General features: G+C 37.5%; 2 protein-coding genes across 3 annotated transcripts in view; both read left to right on the top strand.

Annotated features, from left to right (window-relative positions):
• Window positions 1-1,958: 1,958 nt before the first annotated feature.
• On the top strand, window positions 1,959-3,197 carry SLC35G2 (solute carrier family 35 member G2; the record flags this gene model as incomplete). The annotated part of the gene is made up of 1 exon (XM_081302396.1): window positions 1,959-3,197. The coding sequence occupies one exon, from the start codon at window positions 1,959-1,961 to the stop codon at window positions 3,195-3,197; it is 1,239 nt and encodes a 412-aa protein (XP_081158522.1).
• Window positions 3,198-9,924: 6,727 nt separating this feature from the next.
• The window catches only part of NCK1 (NCK adaptor protein 1), an 80,673-nt gene continuing 73,727 nt past the window's right edge, over window positions 9,925-16,870 (top strand). The window contains exon 1 of one of the 2 annotated variants that reach the window (XM_081300897.1): window positions 9,925-10,062. The gene's annotated coding sequence lies outside the window, so the exon portion shown is untranslated. Of the gene's footprint in view, window positions 10,063-10,251; window positions 10,392-16,870 lie in introns of those variants that run through there. The other variant, XM_081300898.1, reaches the window with a different exon arrangement.

Below are 16,870 nucleotides of genomic sequence, written 5' to 3' on the forward strand. Positions count from 1 at the left end.
AGGCAGTCCCTTTTAAAAGAAAAAAGAGTAAATAGAATAGAACAGTTGGCTCTCCAGATGGTGTCAAAGAACAGAATTAGATTTGATTTCTGGGCCATGGCTTAAGATCCTGAAACTGATGAGTTTGGGCAAGGAACCAGGGAGTCATGAGGACAAAAAAAAAAAAAAAAAATTCTTTTTCTTCTCTTTCATTTTCTATTTTTTAGTGGGAAAAAAAAGGAGTCACTGGAAAGGAATTAGGAAATTTTTCAAAGGAAGAAAGGAAGGAAAGAAAGATAACTGAATGAGCAAATACTGGTCTAAAAGAAAGAATCACCCAGTGTAAAAACACATAATGTTTCATAAGATAATTATAGATGAAATAAATCAAATTTATTGCTAATACTTATTGAGAGTTTATTGTATGCTGGCACTGTGGCTTGTTTTTATATGCATTATTTCTTTACTCCTTATTTAACAAAATGAAGCTTAATATTTTTCTTATTCAACAACATGTCATAGACATCTTTCCATGTCAGTAAAGATCCACATTGTCATTTTTAATGGATCCATAGCATAATATTCCATTGTATAAAGGGTTATCTTTGTTAGCTTTAATGATCCTGCATATACCTCCTCACACTTTTTGTATGCTCTTTTTTCCTTAAGTAACAGATGAAATTTTACACTAGTTTTTTTTTTAAGTATTTGTTTTTTTAGGTGTAGATGGACACGACACAATGCCTTTATTTATTTATTTATTTATGTGGTGCTGAGGATTGAACCTGGGTCCTGCCCATGCTAGGCAAGCGCTCTACCGCTGAGCCACAATCCCAGCCCCTACATTAGTTTTTAATTTAATTTTTTTAACAATATCATGATTCAAAAATAAAAATATGTAAAAGTATGCTACAAAAAGGTTTTCTTCTATTCTTCTTCCCTGTACCACCCCAACCACTATTAGTTTATTTTGTTTATATTCAGCCATAATTTTGTTATATAAGGAAATATAAATAAGTTTTCTTACTTTTTTTTTTTTTTTGGTGGTAATTGTGTTTGAATCCAGGGCATCTACAGCCCCACCCATTTTAAAAGTTTTTTTTTTTTTTTGAGACAGGATCTCACTAAGTTTCCAGGCTGACTTTGAACTTGCAATCCTCCTGCTTCAGCCTCCAAGTAGTTGGGATTATAGGTACACATCATCACAACCAGTTCTTTTCTATTTCCTTCCCTTCTCTTTTATTCAGAATGTAAAAAGCATCTTGTAATCACCTTTTCATGGTGATATTGCTTAATACAGGATCTCAATATATGATGTAGGGATATTGCTTAATACAGGATATCAATATATGTTACTCAACTACTTCTCAGAAAAGTTGTACATTTTTTATTCTCACCAACAATTCATATACTACTAAACTCATTTTATTTTTTAATTTCAGTGTATTTTTATATTTGAAAGTGTATGACAAATATAGAGTAAAATCACTATAACTGGTAATATAAGGTGGATTCCGGCATTATACCAAATTGATTACACAAAGGACTTTGGACTCATCTACTTATAATTTATAACATAGACAAATGGTCACAATGAAAAAGAAAAGTTTGATTTAAGTTGTTATTGATTTCTCTGTGTTTTTGGATGAATAGAGAAATGGGTAGGAATGAAAGAATGGAAAAAATATTATGTCATGTAAAGCTGAGAAATAAAGCTGGATCAGACAAGAATAAGCAGGATGAGAAATTGGGACAAATCTAAGATGGGAGTAAAAAAAGGGTAGAAGATTCCATTGTGCTCCATACATGTGATAAGCATATTTCCAGATCATCTTGTCCTATATTTTTTTATAGACTCCTGTTATAATCTCTTTTTGTCATTGAAGTGGTGCATATTATTATAACAGAAATTCTTTATTCAATGAAATGAATATGACATTTGTCTTTTTTATTTTTAATAGAATTGATTATCTGAAAAAATGGATACTTCTCCATCCAAAAAATATCCAGTTAAAAAACGGGTGAAAATACATCCCAACACAGTGATGGTGAAATATACTTCTCATTATCCCCAGCCTGGGGAAGATGGATATGAAGAAATCAATGAAGACTATGGAAATTTTATGGAAGAAAATCCAAAGAAAGGTTTGCTGAGTGAAATGAAAAGAAAAGGAAGAACTTTCTTTGGAACCATGGATACTCAGCCTCCACCAACAGAAGACCCAATGACCAATGAGATCGGACAATTTCAGAGCTTTGCAGAAAAAAATATTTTTCAATCCCGAAAAATGTGGATAGTGTTGTTTGGATCTGCTTTGGCTCATGGATGTGTAGCCCTTATCACTAGGCTTGTTTCTGACCGTTCTAAAGTTCCATCTTTAGAACTGATTTTTATCCGTTCTGTCATGCAAGTCTTATCTGTGTTAGTTGTGTGTTACTACCAGGAACCTCCCTTTGGACCCAGTGGATACAGATTACGACTCTTCTTTTATGGTGTATGCAATGTTATTTCTATCACCTGTGCTTATACATCATTTTCAATAGTTCCTCCCAGCAATGGCACCACTATGTGGCGAGCCACAACCACAGTGTTCAGTGCCATTTTGGCATTTTTACTTGTAGATGAGAAAATGGCTTATGTTGACATGGCAACGGTTGTTTGCAGCATCTTAGGTGTTTGTCTTGTCATGATTCCCAACATTGTTGATGAAGACAATTCTTTGTTAAATGCCTGGAAAGAAGCTTTTGGGTACACTATGACTGTGATGGCTGGACTGACCACTGCTCTTTCTATGATAGTATACAGATCCATCAGGGAGAAGATCAGCATGTGGACTGCACTGTTTACCTTTGGTTGGACTGGGACAATCTGGGGAGTGTCTACTATGTTTGTTCTTCAAGAACCCATCATTCCATTAGATGGAGAAACATGGAGTTATCTCATTGCTATATGCATCTGTTCTACTGTGGCATTTTTAGGAGTTTATTATGCCTTGGACAAATTCCATCCAGCTTTGGTCAGCACAGTACAGCATCTGGAGATTGTGGTAGCTATGGTCCTGCAGCTTCTAGTGTTACACATATTTCCTAGTGTGTATGATATCTTTGGAGGGGTGATCATTATGATTAGTGTATTTGTCCTCGCTGGCTATAAACTTTATTGGAGGAATTTAAAAAGGCAAGATTATCAGGAAATACTAGACTCTCCCATTAAATAATACCTGGTTATTGTAATTTTGTAATGCTCAGTTATTAATTGTACACTGCCAACTTAATGTTTACCTATAATGTCTTTATGTTATATAATTCAGAGTGCTATATAATATATAATAAATATAGTAGAAAATTATTATAGTGTAATATATTCAAATATAGATATTAAATATGCAAAATATGTCAAGAACATGGTGTCTTTACATTTATTAACACAGGGTGATTGTGAAATGTTAATTTCCACTGCAAAGGTCACAAAACTCGAAGAAGTGACTTTTTTTTAAAAGATTATTTTTAAGATGGACACAATATCTTTTCTTTATTTATTTTTATGTGGTGCTGAGAATTGAACCCAGTGCCTCACATATGCAAGTGCTCTACTACTGAGCTATAACCCCAGCCCCAAGAAGTGACTTTTTCAGGTGAAACTTCTGTGGTCCCACAAGCTCCCAAATTTGAAAAATGCTCACATCCAAAGTTTTACAAATATTCAACAAAACCCTTCAATGTTCAAAATCTTCATTTGTGAAAAGAATACTATAGGGTCAAATGTTGAACACTAAGTGCTATTTTGTCATCTACTTGCACTAGAAAACTAGAGATGACAGAGGTGGGTAAAAGAGTTTGAGTTGAAGCAAGAATGAGAGAACAAAGGAAAGGAGCTGGTTTTCAATGACAAGGTTCCAATGTTAGAACAGGAAATTGGTCCTTCCCTTGCTACAGCCACATTAGGCAATGCATGGGAAAGGGATATAGGAAGAAGGCTGAATTCTTGCCAGCTTTACATAATTCATGTGCCTGATGGTGGGAGACCTAACATTGGAGCAGGATCTGTTTATCCTTAGCTATCTTTCAAATCTGCCCTTGTTCATGATTTCATGGCAGGTATATAAGTGAGCTCCAGCAAAGTTACTTCTTTTGATGATTATCAACAATAATCATAATATAGCAGAAAATTGACATGGTGTCCTAAGATCCTTTTCAAAAGGGCCCAAAGTCTATAAAAGCATTGACTTTATTTTAGGCCAGCAATGGCACCACTATTAATTCTGCACAAATGTTGAAATGGGCCTGTTTTTTTAAACTATTGTCTTTTAGCTGCAAATTCTCTTAGCTCACCTCTCTATACTTTCCTGTAGAATGCCATGGCACAGACCTACAATCTACAAATTTCCTATGTTAGCTGGTGTTCCTAGGTTCCAGCAATGAAGGACCCTAGAGGGAGACTGGAAAATGAAAGGGGAGAAGGGACTTCCTTTGCTTATAGTTCCTGTCACTGTTACCCAAGCCATTAGCAAGCACTCTTTGCTTCAGCAGGAGGTACTGAATTTAGCCTTGAGCTTCTTTTGGCATTGCCCCTCCCTGCAAACTACTAGCCTTATCAAATCCCTCCCAGAAGTAGCAGGACCAAAAGAAAAAAAAAATAGTAGCCTGATAGCCTCTTCTCAGGGGTCTGAGCTGTGGTTCCTCTGGTTCATTCCTCTGAGCTTCTGAGACTTGATAATCCAACTTTGATTATCCTTTTCCCTGGCCATAGGGGTGGTAGCTGCTCCATGCAGTTATCACCTCTGGGTTACTTCATGTTCCCTTTTTTCCTGTCCATCAACAGCCCAAATTAAATTTTCTCTGTTGTAATATCTTGTGATTTTTGTTTTCATGATTAATATGTCTCCAAATCTTCCTCCAAAGAATTCACAGTCACTAATTATAAGGCATCTGTACTTTGGGAAAATGTCAACATTTAGATTTTTCAAGGATTACTAGACATTGGTTCTCAATAGCAATTTTGCAAACTGAAGCACAGACAGAAAAAGATTTAAAGGGAGTGTGGGGCTGAGAACAGGGCCTGAATGACATGAACTAAGAAATCTGGCATAATTGTAACTATAGTCCCAGAAGAAGAAAAGAGAGGGAATGAAGTAGGAAAAAAAATTCAGAGGCAGTAAAAATATTGACTACTCTTTTTCCAAATTTGATAAAAGAAATAAAGGAGGAAAAAAGCAGAGAAAGAAAGAAAGAAAATAAGTTAAACCCACCAACTCAGAGATCCAGGGAACTAAGTAAACCCCAAGCAGCATAAATGCAAAGAGAAATAATACCTACAACCAGTGTAACTGTTGATAACTGTATAACTACTATTATCAGTACGGCTGCTGATAAACAAAGATAAAGAAATAAAATCTTAAAAGCAACCAGAGAAAAACACATGATATAGGGAAAATAATGTCAAGAATTACAATTAGCTTCTCGGCGGACACATTGGAGGCCAAAAAATAACAGAGCGACTTTTTTTGGTTTTGTTTTTGGTAATACTGGAGATGGAACCTGGGGCCTTTGTGCACATGAGACTAGCTCTCTATCAGTGAGCTACATCCTCAGTCCTGAGAAGTTTTAAAGGACTGTAAGAAAGCCCTTCAATGACTTTTCATTGTCCTTAGGATAAACATTAAGGTTCTTGACTTCCATAACCTATTGCTTACTATTCTAATCATCTTCTTCTCCAGCAAATAGTGTTGTTTAGTGCCTTTTATTAAGTAGAAAATCTTTTTTTTTGCCTAGTTAATTGTCTCACTAGCTTGATCACAATTTGTTCTCTTTGGTCTTAATGTCCTCCTTATACACATATATTGTTATTTATTGTTATAATAATGTCTACTTAAATCTCAATTTCTGACACTGGCGTGAGCACTTATAAGATGCTTTAAGTGTTTTTTAGATATCCAGTACCTACTGTAGTCTCTACTACTGAGTGAACCCTTAACACATTTTTATTATATTAATTCCCATAAAAGCATAACAGTGCTGAATCTAAAAATTAAATTTAGTACCAGGAGTCTGTAATTTCTATACCTTATAGTCCAGCCTTGCTAATTGGTACGTAGGACTTTTTTTTTCCCCTAAATACTTATGTCTGACAGTTATTCTCTCCAATTAGTTTTGACTATAAGCCCTCAATAATTTCCTGGGAAAGGTCTTGAGACATGAAGGTTCACTTTTCACTTCCTTGTTTTCTGTGATACTTTCTTTCGGGATTAATGAAGGAAGCTGTCTGCATGTCTTTATCTTAGACATTTGCTACCTACATCCAGTCCATAGGTCATCAAGTTTTTTTTGTGTGTGTGTGGTACTGGAGATTGAGCCCAAGCATCCTCTACTACTGAGTTGTATTTTCAGCCACTTTTTGATTTTGAGACAGGGTCTCACACAGTTGTCCAGGCTGGCTTTGAATATATGATCTTCTTGCCTTGGCCTCCTGAATCACTGGGGTCATAGGCATGTATCATCACACCTGGGTAGGTAATTGAGTTTTTTTTTTTTTTTAAAGAGAGAGAGAGAGAGAGAGAGAGAGAGAGAGAGAGAGAGAGAATTTTTTTAAAAATATTTTTTAGTTTTCGGCGGACACAACATCTTTGTTTGTATGTGGTGCTGAGGATCAAACCTGGGCCGCACGCATGCCAGGCGAGCGCGCTACCGCTTGAGCCACATCCCCAGTCCAGGTCATTGAGTTTTGACCCAAGTTTGTTGTTGGTTAATTCTAGTTAGTCTCTGGTCCATTCAGCACTAATTAACAAGGATGATTCTTAAGCCACTTGCCTGTTTGGAAGCTGGGAAGATAAGAGTGTGTGAAACTAAGTCTCTTAGACAACTTCTAACCCATAAGAACACGACTTTATTTCTTCTAAGTGTAATTCAAACAAGACTTTCTGACTATCTATCCTTCCAGTCTATGCTTCTCTCTTTCACTGTTTCCTTTTCTTCAACTCCTCTTGCATATATATATATATATATATATATATATATATATATATACACACATATATATATGTATGTATATATATGTGTATATATTACATATATACACACACAATATATATATATATATATATATATATATATATATTGTGTGTGTGTGTATGTGTGCTTGGCATGTGTGCACATGCACATCTGTCTTTTTGTTTTTGGCAGTACAGGGAATTGAGGGTCTAGCACATGCTAGGCAAGTGCTCCATCACTGAACTACATCCCCAGTTCTTTTTTTTTTTTTTTGGTTCTGGAGATTGAACCCAGAGGTGCTTTACCACTGAGCTACATTCCCAGCCCTTTTTTAAATTTTGTGACAGGGTCTCACTAAGTTGCTGAGGCTGGCTTTGAACTTGTGATCCTCCTACTTCACCCTCCCAAACCACTGGGATTACAGTTGTGTACTACTGTGACCAGCCTCTAGTGTTTTTTAAAACAAAATATTTTATTTTGATAGGATCTCACCAAGTCCTGGTGACTGGCCTTGAGCCTCTGGCTCATTTGGAGCTGCTTTTTTTTTTTTTCTTTTATGGTGCTGAGGATCAAAACCACGCCCTTGTGCAAGCTAGGCAAACACTCTACACTGAGACTCCACCCCATACAAAGCCCCACACATCTTTTATTGCTTAAATAGATGGCATATAATAGCCAACAGATCTGGATCAAAATCTTGTAAAGGGTCTACTTAGATCATTGGCTCCTTCAAAATACAGATTCTCTCCCAAAATAAAACCTAAATTTATGATTTACACATTTTTTTTTCTGGGTTAATTAGTGCGAAGTCAAGTATTTATTTTATTTCTTGTTTTTTGTATTTATACCTTCTGCTTCCATCACTTGCTGAATCTGGGACTAGAATTGAAATTGACTCACGTTCTGCTAAGTTCACTATTTTGGAGAACTAGTTTTAACTTCTGGACAATGGTTTCTTCAAAATTGATAATAGTATCTCAACCGATAAACTTCATAAAGTGTATCAAGAAAACCATGTGTTAATTTGGGCTGCCATAACAAAATATCACAGGCTGGATGGCTTGAATGATAGGAATTTTATTCTCTCACAGTAAAGGAGGCTTGAAAGTCCAAGATCATGGTTGATTTTGGGTGAGGGCTTTCTTCCAGGCTTCAGAAGACTGTTTTCTCTCTGTGTTCTCACATGGTGGAGAACATGTCTGGTTCTTTTTTTTTTTTTTTTTTTTAATTTTTAAAGACGGAAGTCTCTAATCCTATATGATTAGGTTCTCATCCTTATGACCTTATTTAACCTTACTGTTTTTTTTTTTTTTTTTTTTTTGTACTAGAGATGCAACCCAGAGGCGCTTAATCACTGAGCCACATCCCTATACCCCCGGCTTCCCCTCCTTTTTTTTTTGTACCAGGGATTGAACTCAAGAGCATTTGGCTCCTGAGCCACATCTTCAGCCCTATTTTGTATTTTTATTTAGAGACAGGTCTCGTTGAATTGCTTAGGGCCTGGCAAAGTTGCTGAGGCTGGCTTTGAACTCCCTATCCTCCTGCTTCAGCCTACTGAGTCGCTGAAATTATAGGCCAATGCCATTATGCCCCGCCCTAACCTTACGTATCTTCTAAAGGTCTATCGCCAAATATAGTTTATCTCCAAATATAGTCATATTGGGGGTTAGGGCTTCAGCATATGAATTTTGCAGGGATATAATTCAGTCCATGGTAGGTATGATAACCCTCAACTTTAAACCCTTAAATCCAAAATTCACAGGCATTATTCAATTTGGATACTAATGATGGAATGTAGACAGACAGTAGTTGCTTTCCATTTTTATAGTCTACTTGTCTCAGCAAATTTGAGACTAGGTAGGGGCCATAGTTAATCTGTGCTTTTCCTTGTGATCCTACATAAGGCAAGTTAACCACATATATCCATTAGCACTCAAGTGAATAGTTTTGAACACAGAAAACTGTGAACTTTTGAGACTTACAGTCAGGTCCAAGATCAAAAAAAAAAAAAGAAAATATATTAATGCCTTCAACAAAAATATTGACCACGTGTCATGAATTGAGCACTGGGGAAAAGTGAACTGACATTGTTCCTGACTTAATAGAGTTTACAATCTAGGAAGGGCTACAGTTCAGATGGGGCAATACCTGTTCCTAGAAAGGTTCTTAACCCTGCAGGCTTCCCTGAACAGCGACACCTAAACTAAATCACAAAGATCTTTAGGAAGGAATGAGGCAGGTTTTTTTTTTTTTTTTTTTTTTTTTTGGTGGTAGAGGTGATGGGACTGTAGTAGTGGAGTGTGCGTGTGTCCATGGGGGGCGGGGCAATTTACTGATGCCCCAGCAGGTGGCTGGAGCCAGGCTGTTAAGAATGGGCAGATCTAGATCCGAGGGTAACAGTCCTTTTAACCGGGCTGTTAAGCTGAGAGTGGAAAACACGCACAAGGACGCTTTGAGGACCCTTAGACTCAAGTTTATTTTAGTTGTGGCTCAAATTAAGCATAAGTCTTACAAAAAATGTTTTCCATTTCCAGGAGTTTGTTTTTCTTTGTCGCTCCCTCCCGCTATGAATCTTCAGCTGGGAGGATCCTGTTCAGGTGCAAAAATCAGGAGGTAACCACCAAGGCAGTTAGGGCTGAACTCCGGACCGGACGCAGCCGGGTTTTGCTGTGGAGTTTCTGCAGCAGCGCTAAGCAGGAGCATGAAGGTCAGAGCCAGTGGGGTCGGGGAGGCAAACCGCTAGACACCACCAGGCCCAGGGCTCCTCAACGTCTGTCTTTACCATAGCGCAGCCTCAGCTCCCTCAACAGCCAGCACAGCACTTGATTGACAGGTAGGCTCGCCCAATCCCAGAGCGGCGCAGACCGCTGTCGCGTCGGGGACGGGGAAAGGGTGTACTGAGCGTATCAGATTGGGCCGGGAAATGGTTTCCTGCCGGCGCGGCCCCGCCCTCTCGCCGCGCGGCCCGCCCCTCTCCAGAGAGCTACGCGGCGGCGGAGCGCAGGCCTCGTGCCGTAACGGCCATCCCGGCGGCCGCGGCGGTGTCCCTGTGCCCTCCTCAAGTGACTCGAGCCGGCTGGGCTCGGCAGAGGGAAGGTGAGAGGGCCTTGCCGGCGAGCACACACAGTCTCTTCCGTCCCCCGTCGGTCCACACAGCCTGTTCTCGCTGCGTCGCTTCCTCTTCCCCGGCAGAGTTAGCCCCGGGGGCGCCGTCTGCCGGCGCGGAGCGGAGCCGGAGGGGGCGGGGAGGTCGCTCGGCGGAGGCTGGGCGTCTGCGCCGCGGTTCGGGGCGACCCCGCGGCCTCCCTCCTGCTCCTGGAACGCCGCCCCTGCGAGGCTGGAAGGTCGAGAGCGCGGTGCGCTGCCTCGGTGTTCCTCCTGAAAAAGTCTGGCTGCCAGCTGTGGCGTAACCCGAGGCCGGGAAGGTAGGGACGCGGTGGGGAAGGAAGGGCGCTCTCACCCCCAGCCCCGAGCCGGGGAGCCAGCGGTGCCCCGTGCGCGGTGGACGTCCGCGGGGCGCGCCCGCCGCCCCTCCCCCTCGCGCCCCCGGCCGTTATCCCGGTTCTGGTGGAAATCTGGGTGTTAACTTTCACGGGGAGGACCTCCTTTAGCTTTGTACGCGAGTTGCTTGGGCTTTGAGCTTTTGACATGAGTTGTTGCATGTCCGGTTTAAAAAAACACATTTTTTTTCGATAGGTTGGTTTTGTGCTCTCTTATATGTGTTTTCATACAAGTTAATTCGCCGTTTGAAGCCGGGGAGGCTGGGTTTTGTTTAAAACTGAGAACCATAAGGTAGGCGCTCCGTTAATGTCGAACTCGTGAACTGAAATCATCTGAAAGTAATTCTACCCATTACATTAGGTAAGAATCCTTAAGAGTTAGGAAAGAATGAGGTGAGGTTCAGAGAACTAACCTCATGATGGGAGGGGAGCAATGAAGCCTAATGTCTGGCTAAAAAGAGGGAGTGTTGCAAGAGGTCTTTATTTTTTTTAAAATGTTACTTTGATAGCTTTATGACAAACCAACCATAACGATTTCTTAAACACCTGGAAATCATAGTATCTAAAGTCTCAGCTTTCAGTGAGGTCACAAAGTAAGTGGGGAAATAACCCAAGAAGAAAGTTTTTTGGTAATTGTTAATAATGCTCAATTCACATCCTGATAGTAACTCAACAATGCATTGGTTGATTAATACTACATTCATTTCATTTTTGGTGAAATTGATTTTCTTTGGGAAAGTTGGGATCTGGAGAATTTGGCTTAGTATCAATAAACATAGTTTGCTGAGTATTAAAGTCTGTTCTGCCTGTATTCTCATATTAAATTTTAAAATATTTGCTTTATTTTTCTAAGTATTTTTCAGGTTCCTGTAAATAAAACTGGAAATATACTGTCATGTTTTGGTACTTTATGCTGCTGTTTTTCTTTTCTTTTCTTTTTTTAAATACATTTGAGAGCTTTTTTATTTTTATTTTTAATTGTCAGTGGACCTTATTTATTTATATGTGGTGCTGAGAATCGAACTCAGTGCCTCACACATGCTAGGCAAGTGCTCTGCCACTGAGCCACAACCTCAGCCCTGAGAGCTTTCTTTCCAAAGTTTAGGAAGATTTGATGTGATTATTTTTGTAAACAGATATCTTGTGAGAAAAACTTAATAAATTTAGTTACCTTGATAATATGGAAACATGCCAAAGTGTTCTTCAGCAAAATTAGAAAATTAAATTATTATTTAGTTGATAAGTAAAATTGAAGAGAATTCTTGAAATAATTGAACATTGAAAAGTTTTTTCTTAAGTACTTCGTGCTGTCTTAGGAAGACAACTGACAGGCTGAATATGGCATTTAAAGATAAATTAAGGCAGCAATTGGTTCTGAAAGATCCTTACTTTAACCTATATAGTTACAGTTTATCTCCAAATACTGACTTAGACCTTTTTTCCCTCAAAACATTCCATATGCTGATTGTTTTAGTGACATTGTATAACAGTATGCTTTTAGTTATCCAGACACACACCTTAGTTTCATGTCTAGCCACATAACTTAATATTCACTTTGCTTTTTCTTCTTCATTTTCTTTATAATATATGTTTGGGTGGGATATGTAGGTTAATGGTAGAACACCTAGATAGCAAGTACAAGACTCAGTCCCCAGCACTGCAAATTTTAAAAAGAAAGATATACTTTTCTTCAACAAAATTTTTGCCCTATTTTAATTTTTGTCTCTGAATTGCGCACCAACTTTAACTGGATTTTCTGTCTGGCTTTTCTCAACTATGTCATGACTGCTGCTAGATCTTAAAAAATAATGCTTTGAACACATCCCTCACTGTGAGAAATCAGTGATATCTTTCTATTATCTACAGAGCACAGTTCAGAATTCATAGCCTTCTAACAATCTGTTCAAGACCTACTTTTCTAACGCCAGTACTATTTCTCTGTAGGAACTGTCCATTCTAACTAAAGTAATCATTCTGATTTTCTCTTTGTATTTCTGATATCTTTTGAAACTTTGAATATTGATGCATAGGCTGCCTATTCTTTAAAAATAAAAATTTCCCGTTAATTTACCCAGGTTTCAAATGAAATAAAATTTTGTTGAAGTTACATTTTTGATATTTCAGTATAGCCTTCCAAGTGTTTCCTGTGATGTTGCTTTTCTTTGAACTTATAATCCTTTTTTAATCATGATTTTATGTCTACTTGTATAATAGCATTATAGAACATTATTGCAGGAATATTAGAAACCAACTTTTTGTTTTATAGATAGGGAAATTGAAATCCATATAAAATAACTGCACTAAAATTCATACATCTTGCTGTGAGTGTAAACTTAATCTCTTTATTCAAGTTTGGTGTATTTATAAAACTGTACTACTACTCATCTTTTGTAATGTTTTGTATTGTTTACTTCACATTATTTTGTGTTTTAGGGCAGGGGAACCTTCATGATTTGCATTGTGAATTCATTATAAATTATTACAACCAATGTTTTCAAATCTACATACACAACTTTTTCTTTATTATTTATATATGTGTATGTATACATATATATTTTTGGGGGGTTACTAGAGATTGAACCTGGTGGTCTTTACTGCTGAGCTACATCCCCATCCCTTTTTATCTTTAAGACAAGGTCTCAATAAGTTACTTAGGGCTTTGCATTCCTGAGGCTAGCCTTGAACTTGTGATCCTCCTGTCTTAGCCTCCTGAGTCACTCACTGGGATTACTGGTGAGGACCAATGCACTTGGCTATATGTGTATTACAGTCTTTTTCTATGCTTGTTATCTGTGTTAACAGCATTAGAGCATTAGCAAAAATAATACCGTTATCTCTGTAGTTGAGTCCTGTGATCCACTAAAAAGGGGATGAAATCTCTCTCTTGTGTGTGTGTGTGGTGCTGGGGATTGAACCCAGTGCTTTGTGCATGCGAGCGAGGCAAGCGCTCTACCAACTGAGCTATGCCCCAGCCCTAAAATTTAGTTTTTTTATTTGAATTTCTTGGTAAAGAGAATGAGTCGGGGTCCTCAAAGGTAATACAGAAGGATTGGAATATTGCAGGTTTGGAGAAAACCTGGAGGGTTTATCACACAATTAAAAATGATCTAGGTAGATTAGGTAGAGCTAGGTAGTACTAGCATTAGAAAAGCACTTTTCACATTTTGCTACTTTTTGTCATCTTCTTCATCTGTCAGGGACCATAAGTACATCTGTTTGTTGAGCAAAACATTCTAAAAGTCATGTTCCATTTTGGGGAGTTAGCTTTTATGTATTTTTTCCTCATATTTCCCCCTCTCTTAACTTTAAAGTTTCTGTTAATAGAGGCAGTGAGAGTTGTCTTGGTATTTTTCTTACATCTAAGTAACAAGAGTTGAATGGTGTAAAACCGCATAGAAAACTTCTGGGCAAAATCTTTTAGGAGTGAATGTTTCCTCTTTTGGTCTGAAACAAGTTGTTTTTCACTTAGTTTTTGGTTGTTAATAATGATTTAAAATTTTTTTTTTTAGTTGTCAGTGGACCTTTATTAATTAATTTATTTATATGTGATGCTGAGGAATTGAACCCAGGGCCTCACACATGCCAGGCAAGTGCTCTACCACTGAGCCATAATTCCAACCCCTAATGATTTGTTTTTGTTTAAATAAATTACCACCTAAAATAAACAGTTGAAATACCAATTCTCTTGTTCATTTTTTCTAAGTTATACTTAACGGATTGGCAAACTGGATTTGATTATGGTATGAAGGATTTCTGCTTTTGTTTAGAAAGACCAATTGAGTAAAGCAAACAGAATATATGGAAATTTTTCAAAGAACTGTGCTTTTCAAGAACATTTTTGAAAAAAGAGTCAGCCTTTTCTTCCTAAGATTTCAGCAAACATTCCCCAAATCAATATGCTCTGCACTTTTTAAGTATTTCAACTGTAATGCAAAGACATTAGTTTACTAGGATATTGGAAAATATTCCTTGAAAATGGTCGATCAGCTTGGTGTAGTGGCACAAGCCTGTGATCCTAGTGACATGGGCTACCAAGATGGGAAGATAGAAAATTCCAGGCCAGCCTGTGCAATGTAGTGAGACATAGTTCAAAATAAAAAATTTTAAAAAGGACTGGGGGTGTAGCTCAATCCTGTGAGGAGAAAACATTAAAAAATAATAATAATAAGGCTTGATCACTTCCAGGTACTACTATTTTTTTTTTTTTTTTTTTTTTGGCTGTGCTTGGTATCAAACTCAGGGTCTTATGAATGCTAGACAAGTTCTCTGTCATAGAATTACATCCCAGTTCTGTTATTGAATAAGGGAAAAAATTGGAAACATTTAGAATATTTCTTGTACAACCCACCCCCGTCCCAATAACTTGACTTGCAGCCCTATAAATAAATTACAATATATTCATCCAACAGAATACTATCAGTGAAAAAGAACTGCACCCAACATCATGGCTGAAGGTCATAAACTCCATACTGAGCTTTCTAGTCAGTTACTTTTGCTTTCTGTGTTTGTTTTCATTTCCTTTCCATGTCCTTAGGGAAAGCCCTATAAGTCCTCTCATGATACAGCTTTTGCTGATTTCTAGGTTGTTTCTCTAGCCATTCTCCCTTTTCTTTTAGGGCCTTGACTATCCAAGCTCTTTTTTGCCTTGGAGCCAGTGAACATACTTTTCCCTTTGGCCAGACAGTTCTCTTTGGTTAATTGGTATTAAGTTTGGTTGCTAGAAACAGGAAGATGCCAAGTAACAATTTTGCTTTTATGCCAGAAAAATCCAGAGTTGGCATGACATTAATTTATTGAATTTTATTTCCGCGTGCGCGTATGTGGGTGTGTGTATGCATGTGTGTATGTATGTTTTGCTATTTTAACTAGTTCTGAAATAAAGATCTTTGGTATAAGGCTTTAAACATTTTTCCTTTTTTTAAAAAAAATATATTCCTATTGTATTCAATTGAAAAATTTAATTTTTTTATTACATGTAAACTTATTTAAATATATACCTCAATGAATTTTCCTATTTGTAGACAATCATATAACCCATGGTCCAGATCAAGACATAGAGTGTATCTGGTCTTTATGTCCTACCCTCTCCTAATCAGTATTCCTTATCTTCCCCTCAGAGATAATCACTCTTCTGACTTTTATCACTATAAATTATTTTTGCTTGAACTTAATATAAGTAGAACCATACACACACACTCTTGTGGTTGGCTGTTTTTGCTCAACATGGTGTTTATGACCTTCAGCCACGATGTTGGGTGCAACAGTAGTTCTTTTTCACTGATGATAGTATTCTGTTGGATAAATATACTGTAATTAAAAAATGTATACCAGTGATGGATATTTGGTTTGTTTCAGGTTTTTAGCTATTGTGAATAATGCTGATACGAGTGTTTGTTTACAAGTTTTTTAGTGGACATACTTCTTTCCATCCTCCTGTTCTCAGGGCTTCCTGCGTAATCCGCAAGCAAGCCCTCTACCACTGAGGCTTTATTTCTTTTGGGTATGTATACTTGGGAATAGAATTGAGCTCTTCTTATATCCTTATCCAACAGTTTTTGAACCTACTTGAACCACCCTTTATGGTTGATACATTGGAGCTTTCTGGAATTTTTCCAATTACCATAAAATTTATTATTGTCTTTTTTTGTTTAGCTCTCCATTGGTAGAATATATCAAGCAGTAGCAGTAAATTCCTGTGAAAGAGTCAGATCTTATATCACTGAAATCTTTGTTGTTTTTGTATTTCTACTTGATTTGGTTGGATAACAAATTCTGGGTTGAAAATAATTTTCCTTGAGAATTCTGAAGGCATTACTTCATTCTTTTCTAACTCATCATCCATTTGGGAATTCTGAAGACATTCTGATTCTTGATCATAAATTTCTTTTTCCTTTCTGGAATTTTGTATTTCTTGTATTCTGAAATTTCATGAGGTTGTGACTTGGTATACACCTATTTTTTAAGTTTCTTCTAATTAGTTATACAGGACAGTAGAATGCATTTTGACTCATTATACACAAATAGAGTATAACTGGTATACATCTATGTTTAATGTGTTTTCTTGGATGTTTGTTGTCTCTTCTAAATCTGTGAAATTATGTTCTTTAGTTCTGGCAAAATTTTTTTTGAATTATTTCATTGACAGTTATTTATTTTCTCATAGTTTTGGAGGCTAGAAGTCCAAGGTGTAATCAGGATTAGTTTCTGTTGAAGTCTCTCCTTGGTTTTTCTGTGGGGAGAAATCTGGTTTAAGGTTCTTCTCCTTGAGCTCATTTAGTATTAGTTATTCTCCTCAAAAGCTCTGTCTCCCCATACAGTCACAGTGGGGGTTAAAGTTGCAACATAAGAATTTGGGGGAAGACAGGATTGTAACAGTGATTCTGCTTTTGTTTCTTTTTCTGAAA

The sequence above is a fragment of the Spermophilus citellus genome (assembly GCF_964194105.1).
Source record: "Spermophilus citellus genome assembly, chromosome: 7".
NCBI classification, from domain to species: domain Eukaryota; kingdom Metazoa; phylum Chordata; class Mammalia; order Rodentia; family Sciuridae; genus Spermophilus; species Spermophilus citellus.